Here is a 10,158-nt window from a genome sequence, read left to right as displayed (position 1 = left end):
TAGGACCACATTAAGATAATTAATTGTTTTACAATTACACAACACTATCAGCGCACAATAGCTACAAAGCTTCTCACACATGTGACTCCAAAACTTGCACACTCGTTGATGTCATCACTAGAATATACTCTATCACTACATAACTTCGCATATCCTAATTCTATCTCTATTAGGATATAGAATCCAATCATCAAAAATTGCTTAATAGGTACTCTATTTTTGTACTACTCTCTCTAACTCAAATATATCTTCTGTAAGTCTTCAACTGATGGCATGTGTACTTAACCTTGTCATCAAGAAACATTGTAGAACATGTCCTTAACTGAGTTTCACCATAACATAGAACATCTATCTATACAACCATGATCTATCTCTACTATTCTACCAGTCTTCAGAGAAACAATACTATGTTGTGGTCAGTGACAAACATGGTCATAAATGCAAGCTATCAATTATTCTTCATGTTCTCCAATTTATTCCCATCTCCACCCTTGGCATTGATGGAGACATCAATGAAAAAAAAAAAAAGTTCCACAAATACCAAAATAATACTCTACTACAATTGTTGTTGTTCTCTTCCTTTCAAATCCTTTTCATTAATGAAATCTGAAATCCTCTAGAACACTTGTCTATTGTTCAACTCTTTCTTTATGATTGAAATTTGTTTTTCACACTAAACAACTCACAACTTCTCCATCATAGGAGATCTCACTCTCTCCCCCACACATGAATCTTTCCTCTATTATAGGATCTTCTCACCCATACATACTTAGGAGATGTTTTTCCATGCACACTTCTAGTCTCCCCCATTCATACTTAGGAGATTTTTTTCATGCACACTTATCTCCCCCATTGACATCAATGACAAAGTGTTGATTATGTCAGTCATCTACTCCAAATCTTCAACTATCTCAAGTGTCCAAAGACACTCTTCAAAATCAGCTACCTAGACTCCTTGATGACTCTATTGAACTCAAATACTCCACCATATAGGAAGTATCAACATCTAGTCTAGTTAAACAATAGTTCTTTGTACCACTAGGCTGATGCAATATTGACATCATCTACTCTAAAGTAGGCAGGGGTATAACCCCAAGAATAAATCTAAAGTACTCAAATGTATCTTTACAAATGTGTTTTGTAAAGATATCTACAATTTGATATTTTGTACTATCATACTCCAATATGATGTCTTTCTCTACATCTTTCTCTCTTAAAACATGATACTTAATAAATATATGCTTAGTATTGGAATACAATATTGGGTTCTTAGACATACTCACTATACATGTGTTATAACAATATATGATAATAGGTTCTAGAAAATTCTATCCCTATGTCCTTTAACATCTATTCCATCCACATTAAATGATTACAATTTTTTAATGCTTCTATATACTCTTCTTTAGCTAGACTTTGTAAAATACAATTTTGTTTATTGATTAGCCAAGAAACAAAACTTCCTCCTAAGAAAAATGTTCCACCATTGGTGGTTTTTCTATTATCCATACTTCCTTATTGATCCTAATCAGTATAGGATCAACTTCAAATCTAGGTACAAATATCTGAATATACTCTTTATAGTTGCATCTAATACTCCTTAGGATCAACTTGAAATCTAGCTACAATTCTAACTACATTTGATCTGTGATTCAAGTATTACAAACCTCCAATCATTGATATGTACTTCTTATGTTCAACTATAGGTGTCTCATCTTTTCTAGACAACTTGTGACTAGTTATCATTGGTGTGCCAACATACTTGCAACATTCCAAGACAAATATTATAAAGAATTCTTACAAATACTTAGCTTGTGAAGTGAAAATACCATTGTTGTTTTTCACAATCTCAAATTCATTCTTCATCACTCTAAAAAACTTATTCCTTGCTTCATCATTACTGCAAAATACTATGTCATCAACAAATATCACAATGATCAATAAACCATTTGTAATATCTTTTAGATATAATTTAGTATCTTCCATACCTTTAGTAGATCCAAAATTTTCCAAATACTTGTCCAACCTCACATACAAGGTTTTAGGGGCTTTCTTTAGACAATATAGAGATTTCTTCAATCTACATACCTTTACCTTGTCATCGGTCATAGGGAATCCTTTAGGCTACTCAATATAAACTTCTTTTTTAATTTCTGCATTCATAAAGGCTGATTTAACATCCATTTGTTAAAATTTGAACTTCTTATTTTCTCCATAAGCCAAAAACACTCTTACTACTTGCATTCTTGTTACAATGGCATATGTCTCTTCATAATCAATTCCTTCTTGCTATGAGTAACCTTCTCATACCAGAATAGATCTTTCTTTCTCATGACTTCACCTTGTTCATTCGTCTTATTTTTGCATACCCATTTGGTTCCGATACCATTTTTGTAAGGATTTTAATTTAATTTGTAATGAATTGGGCTAACATGTGGCTCAGTTTGGTATAACTAGGGGGCATCGTGGAGTGTTTAGGATACATATTACCTCAAATAGGGGTACCCTCATATGCTCACTGCATTAGGTTGTATCAAAGTGAAGGTTTTCCTGAGTGTATAGATAGATCATCAAAGTTAAGGAACTTTGCACCAAGAATTCGGTGAAGCATGGAATAGAAGGTTGATCTAGTAGAGTTGATTGATATTTTGAATTTGTGGATCTATTGCTTTGGGTTTTGCAAAAAACTTCGAAGATTCCTCCAAGAAGATTGGACGCTAGGGAAATTGATGATCTTAGTGATTTTGTAGAAGAAAGGATCTTAGAGAAGGTTGAAGTAGATTTTAAATTTGAAATAGAGGAGGTTAAAGCCAGTTTCAGATCTGAGATGGCATTGATGAAGAGTGACATTTTTTTACAAATTGTAAGTGCTTTAGGTGGTGTACATAGGCATGTGGGTACTCAATATGGTTATGAGGATTTTTCTAAAGACTTTAAAATTGTTGGATCAAGTGGTGAGTAAAAAATTAATCATGTGGAGAGACTTATTGGAACTAGGGTTGGTTAGTTTGCTAGACCTAGATCTCAGGAGAAGTTGAAGCATGAGATGGAGGTTTCAAATTTCTTAGTTACTTTGACTCTTAAATACCTAATCGATTAGATTGGTGAATTGGAATCCTACATTAATATTGAGGATATTTGGGATCCACTTAGAGTGAGTTTGGCACAAACTAAGCTCAAAGGACATGTTTCTCTTTGGTAGAAAGAACTGCAAAAAGATAGAGAGGACGAAGGTGAAATGATGAAAATCCTCCAAAATCACGTGACCACATAAATTTAACATCCTAGTCTTGATAGAAACTTTTGAAAATTTTTTGATAGAAACTAATTAGTTTCTATGGAAACTGACAAAAATCAAAGTTTCGTTCGAAATTTTTTATGCCACATAGTTCCAATTGAAACTACATTGAATCTTTGGATTGAAACATTTAATTTAGTTTTGATCAAAACTAATAAGCTTAATATATTAAAATTTAATTTCATATATACGTGTGTGTGTGTGTGTGTGTTTAAATCTTCACCTTACCTCTAATAATTTAATTTCAATGAACTAACCCTTTAACATTGGTTTCAATGGGTTACCTATCATGCGCACACACACACACACACACACACACACACACACACACACACACACACACACAAAAACATCAACTTGAAATATAGCTACAAATATTTGAATATACTCTTTACTATTGCATCTGATACTCCCTAGGATCAACTTGAAATCTAGCTACAATCCTAACTACATTTGATATATCTAGTCTACTATGAGTCAAATATTATAAACCTCCTATCATTGATCTGTACTTCTTCGATTCAACTATAGGTGTCTCATCTTTTCTAGACAACTTGTGACTAGTTATCAGTAGTGTCCCAACATACTTACAACTTTCCAAGCCAAATATTAGAAAAGTCTTATAAATACTTAAGTTGTGAAGGAAAATACCATTTTTTTTGCAAAATCTCAAATTCATTCTTCATCACTCTAGCGAACTTATTACTGGCTTCATCATTACCTCAAAATATTATGTCATCACAAGTATCAATAAATCATTTGTAATATCTTTTAAATATAATTTAGTATCCTCCATACCTTTAATAGATCCAAGATTTTCCAAATACATGTCCAACCTTGCATACAAGGCTCTAGGGGCTTTCTTTAGACAATATAGAGATTTCTTTAACCTGCATACATTTACTTTGTCTTCGGTCAAAGAGAATCCCTTAGGCTACTCAATATAAACTTCTTCTTTAATTTCTCCATTCATAAAGGCTGATTTGACATCCATTTGTTAAAATTTGAGCTTTTTATTTTCTCCACAAGCCAAAAACACTCTTATTGCTTCCATTCTTGTTACAGGGGCAAATGTCTCTTCATAATCAATTCCTTCTTGTTATGAGTTACCTTCTTATACTAGACTAGATCTTTCTTTCTCATAACTTCACCTTGTTCATTCAGCTTATTTTTTCATACACATTTAATTCCTATACCATTTTTGTAAGAGTTTTAACTTAATTTGTAATGAATTGGGTCAACATGTGGCTTAGTTGGGTATAAATAGGTGTCTTGTGGAGTCTTTAGGTATTGGGATTGATCCATCTCAGAGAAGAGGATGTGAACTTTGAAGGGCTAGTAGTTGTAATGAGCCTTGCTCAAACTAGTCACAAATTACACTAATTTTCTACTTGTAATAAATGCTTGCAAGATCCACAATGAATGTAATTCTTTCTTTCATCTGTTAATGCACTAAAAGAATATGATGCACCCACAACCAAGACATCTTTACAAGATCTGAATACAAACTAATATCAAAGCCAAAACTTTGGTATCATATATATAAATAAATGCTTAATTCTAATAAAGACTAACACCTACATTAGTAGCATATAATATGCATGTATAAATAGGAGGAACCTAGTTCTTGAAGTTGCTTTGAGTCTCCACTAACAATGTAATCAATATCTGTAGGTATTATGCCCTAATAACAAGGTAATATAGTGCTCCTGCAACAATCTCCTGTAGCAAATGCCCTACTTATTCTTCCTCTTCACACCTAGCCCTTGGCCACAAATTCAGCACAATGAAGTGACTACAATACCACCTCCAATTGGTAATAATTCAGATGATGTTTCACACCCTCAAAATTGCTATCATTGGGATTTTTTGTTCCCAAAGACAAATTGATTATCTGTAGGCCCTTGGCTCCACAAATACACATGCAAATGTTAATAAAAAACCCAAATGCCCTCCCATGAGGCTCTCTCCTCTATTTATATTATTCTTTCCCCCCCTTCTAGAAGAATCATAAGTGTTATCTTATTGCACTATTCTAGAAGCTTCCTCCTTTTCAATAATACATGAGCTGTGCTTCTCGATGATTCCCTAATATTAAATTAATTAAATATAAAGTCATCTCTTTAATTTTAAATTATTTAATGACTTTTTAAGAAATAAATTTAATTATTTCTACTTAGCCTTCGAAGGATGAAAGGCTAAGAAATCTATTGAGAGGCTAAAGAGATGGCGACATTGTAGTCCACCCCTTTAGAAATTTCTTGTCCTCGAGTAATCTTAACTGTGGATGTTACAGAATCTCTTCACTCTCCCATGTAGCATCCTTAATAGGTAGATTCTTCCATTTAATCAAATATTCTCTAATGACATGACTTCTCAATTTCTTCTGTCTAAAATCTAGTATAGCCTTTGGTATCAAAATCAACTTACCCTCATCATCTAAGGGTGGTAGAACTGTAGAACGAGCCACATGATGTCCCAATTCCTTCTTGAGGCATGATACATTGAAAATATTGTGCACTTTTCTTTCCACTAGCAACTCTAGCTCTTAGGCTACTTCACCCACACACCTAATGACTTAGAAGGGTCCATAGTATCATGTCTTAAGCTTCTCTACACCACTCTTCTTGAGAGTAGACTATCTGTAGGGATACAAGATCAAATACACCATGTCTCCAACCTCAAAAGAGCACTCCACTCTCTTTTGATCTACATATTTTTTTTTTTTGGTTTTGTGCCTTTCAGATGTTTTCACTAAGAACCCTCATGATATCCTAATTTTCCTATAACATGTCTCTAGCACTAGGCACTCTACTATCACTTATCAACAAATCAGAAAAGCTAGGATCCTCATAGCCATACAAGACCATGAATGGTGTCATCTGAATAGAAATATGGTAAATGGTGTTGTAGTAGTACTCATGTTGCAAAGGTATATCCACTTAACCCATCCTTTTTGCTGCCCAACGATATAATTTCTGAGGTACCCTTCCACCCATTTGTTGACTATCTCCATTTGTCTATCTATTTGAGGGTGGTAACTAGTACTCAGAGAAAGCTTGGTCCAACACAATTTGAAAAGCTCCTTCTAGAAATTTCTCATAAACCAACTCTCTCGATCACTAACAGTGTTTTCTGGTAATCCATCCAATCTAAACACCTCACAAAAAATTAGTTTAGCAACCTGTGTGGCTGAATATGAAATAGAGACCAGGAAAAAATATGCAAACTTGGTCAAGCGATCAACCACCACATAAACACAACCCTTGCCTTGCACCTTTGGAAACCCTATGATGAAGTCCATAGATATACATTCCCACTTCTTGTTTGGAATTAGAAGTGGCTGTAATAAACTAGTAGGATATGTATGGTTCTGTTTGTTTTGCTAACAAGCAACACATTCTCTAACATATCGTAGAACATCAGATTTTAGACCCTTCCAAGTGAGCCTCTCCTGAATATGTTGATAGGTTTTCAAATACCCACAATGGCCTACCAATGGTGAATCATGAAAAGACCTCAATACTGTGTTCTTCACTTTGGATCATGGAGTCAAGAAAATCCTCCCCTTGTAAATGATAAGTTCATTCACCAATGTGTACCTATTATCCTGTAGTGACCCATCAATAATACTTGAAGCCCAAGAATCCTTAGCATATTCTAACACAATCAAATGACTCCAATCCTCTAAAAGCTCATCCATAGAGCTCAAATGTGGTCAGCAAGACAAGGCATCAATGACTATATTCTATGAACCTTTGACAAAAGAAATGTCAAAATCATAAGATTACATCTTGCTTACCCACATTTGCTGATAGTCATTAAGATCTCACTACCCAAGGAAATGTCTCAAGCTATTATGGTTTGTTTTAACAATGAACTTACTGCCCACTAAGTATTTCTTGAACTTGGCCAATGCATGCATAATGGCAAACATTTCCTTGTCATATATACTACAACTCCTCTCAAGGGCCCTTAACTTCCTACTTTCATATTCAATTGGATGTTTGTCTTGCATAAGGATAGCTCCAATCCCCTCACCTGAAGCATCACATTGCAACTCAAAGGGTTTATTGAAATCGGGGAATACAAGCACTAGGGAAGTAGTTATAAGTCATTTGAACATCTCAAAGCATTCTGGTGCCTCACGAGTCCAAACAAAAGAACCTTTTTTTAGTCAAATCTATAAGTGGTGTTGCATGGTGAGAATACCCATTGACAAATCTGTGATAGAATCTACATAAACCCAAAAATCCTCTAAGTTGTGTCAGATTCGTCTGAGTAGGCCACTCAATAATTATCTTGACCTTATCTGGATCCATCCAAACTCCTTCTACACTAATGATGTGACCTAAATACAATAATTTTTTCATGACCAAGTCACATTTTGATTCCTTGGCATATAGAGATTCCTTACCAAGAATACCCAAAACTATGTCAAGATGTGCAAGATGCTCTTCCCATGTCTAGCTATAAACCAAGATATCATCAAAGAAGACTAACACAAATCACCTCAACTATGATAGAAATACCCTATTCATAGTAGACTATAATGTAGTAGGGGCACTGGTTATTCCAAAAAACATAACCAAAAACTCAAAATGTCCACAATGGCAACAAAAATCTATCTTCTCAATATCTTCTTCTCTCACATGAATTTGGTGGTAACCTAATCTTAGATCAATTTCTGAGAAGTACTTGGCACCATTCAATTCATCAATAAATTCATGAATCTTTGGAATGGGGTAATGGTTCTTGATTGTTCTCTTATTAAGCATTCTATAATCAATACACATCCATAGAGTACCATCCTTCTTTTTAACCAATACTACTGATGAAGCAAAATGTGACTTACTCGATCTAATATGCCCCATAACTAGCAACTCCTTGATAATTTTTTCTATCTCATCTTTAAGCCACCTAGGATGCCTGTAGGGAGTGACTATAACAGGCTTAGCACCCTCCTCCAATTTGATGATGTGTTCTATCCCTCTATCTGGAGGTCTACTAGGTGGAATCTCACTAAAGACCTTATCATGCTTGATCCTCAACTCTTGTATATCAGGATGATAAAAAAAAATTTGCTGCTCTTTTTATGTTGGCTTCAAAACACAACCTACTACCAACTCAACCATGTCATGATGCAAGAGATGTTCCATTTTCCTAAGAGAAATAGTGTTGTAACTAGTGTCTCTGAGTGCTTTCAACACATGAGTTTTTCCATCCATCTTAAATCTCATTTCCATCTCGCAGACATTGAGGGTGAATATTTCTATGTCATGTTACCATGTCATTCCCAAAACCATATCTGTGTCTCCCATGTTTAGCACATAAAAATCTTCCTTGAACTCATAGTTATTCAAGTGCATGGGAAATTTTGAAATCATTTCTTCACACCTAAGAGTGAAACCATTAGCAAACTTAACTCAAATTCCCTCAAACTTCTTAGTCAATAAACCACACCTCTCAACAAGCCTAGTATCAATGAAATTGTGTGTCACACCTATATCAAGAAGAGTAATTATCTTTTGACCAACAAGAACCCGTCACATCCTAAAAGACCCTTCTCACTGAATACTTGTGAGACAAGACTTTTTAAGCTTCACTTCTTCCTCTAATTCTAAATCATTAATTTTAGATTGCTAGTCTGAATTAGAATCTTCAATTAGTGCCCGCATTGCACGATTTGACTTACCCTTAGGTTTCATAGGACAATCATGGTTAATATCATATGGTCCCTTACAATAGAAGCATAGTTTCTTCTTCCTCAAATGATTAAGAGTCTCATGGTCAAGCGGAAAGTAGACTTATCTTTAGCTTTGTCCTCCTTCTTAGGAAACTTCTTGTTGTCATGACTGGAAAATGTTCCCTTTGATATAAACTTGTTGGTAGGGGCAGCAAACTCCATGCTTTGTGCCTTCTTCATTGATTCTTGTAGTGAGGGAGGATTGAAAGCTTTCAACCAACCCTTCAATGGCTCCATCAATCCTTCCATGAATAAGACTGCCAATATTCTTCCACTGATGTTAGGAACCATGACCAATAACTGTTGGAAGTCATTCACATAAGTGTCAAGGGAACCATGCTGTTTTAGTTGTGCCAATTCATAGAAACTCACCTCTTGATCTTTGACATCAAACATTTCAATCAGCCTGTTAGTAAACTCCTCATATGTAGTGATAAGGTTGTGTCCAAGAGTGACCAACCCATGATACCACCACTCATGAGCAGCTCCTTCAAGATGTAGTGTGGCAAATATTATGGCATCCTCTTTAGGCATTGGTCTCAAAGAAAGATAGTTATCAACCTTTTGAACCCAAGATCTAGTTGTACTTTTGTTACTTCCATCATAGTAAGGCATAGAAATCTTACCAAGTGTTTGTTGATAGTCATTTCTTGGAGCATAGTGATCATTCCTTCCTCCTCTCCTATTCCTTTGATTCATGAATTGATCAAATGTCCATATTTCTCTCATATTAGGAGGAAGAGTGGTATACTCCAAGTAGGCATGTCTAGCTTCATCTCCAAAAAGAATAGCTGGAGTAGCATGTGGTTATTCTTCTCTTGGTATAAAGGTAGGAAAAAGAGGCCTAGGGGATGTTCCTCTAGTGTCTTTAGCATGATGTATAGACCTTCCCTCATTATCTCCACTATGTTTAGCTGTATTTTGATTTTGAGTGGCTTGCTAATCCATTTTTGCTAATAAGCATGACAACATATCAAGCATGGTATCAAATTTCTTTTCAGCTCTTGCATCCCTATTTTCTTCTTCTGCCATATTTTGAACTATTTTGCTCTTGCATCCCTATTTTCTTCTTCTACCATATTTTGAACTATTTTTCTGGTATCTCTTTCTCTTA

The 10,158-nt window shown here is 34.8% G+C and overlaps 1 protein-coding gene across 1 annotated transcript; it reads right to left on the bottom strand.

Moving 5' to 3' along the window:
• Positions 1-9,065: 9,065 nt before the first annotated feature.
• Positions 9,066-9,578, bottom strand: LOC149532974 (uncharacterized). Its single transcript, XM_089805786.1, has one exon. It carries the CDS (start codon positions 9,576-9,578, stop codon positions 9,066-9,068), a length of 513 nt encoding a protein of 170 aa, XP_089661912.1.
• Positions 9,579-10,158: the final 580 nt, after the last annotated feature.

Source organism: Cupressus sempervirens, chromosome 10 (genome assembly GCF_028749045.1).
Source record: "Cupressus sempervirens isolate cs-2001-9-10 chromosome 10, ASM2874904v1, whole genome shotgun sequence".
NCBI lineage: Eukaryota > Viridiplantae > Streptophyta > Pinopsida > Cupressales > Cupressaceae > Cupressus > Cupressus sempervirens.
Note: the sequence above shows the minus strand (reverse complement) of the source record. Positions and strands in the feature narration are given on the sequence as shown.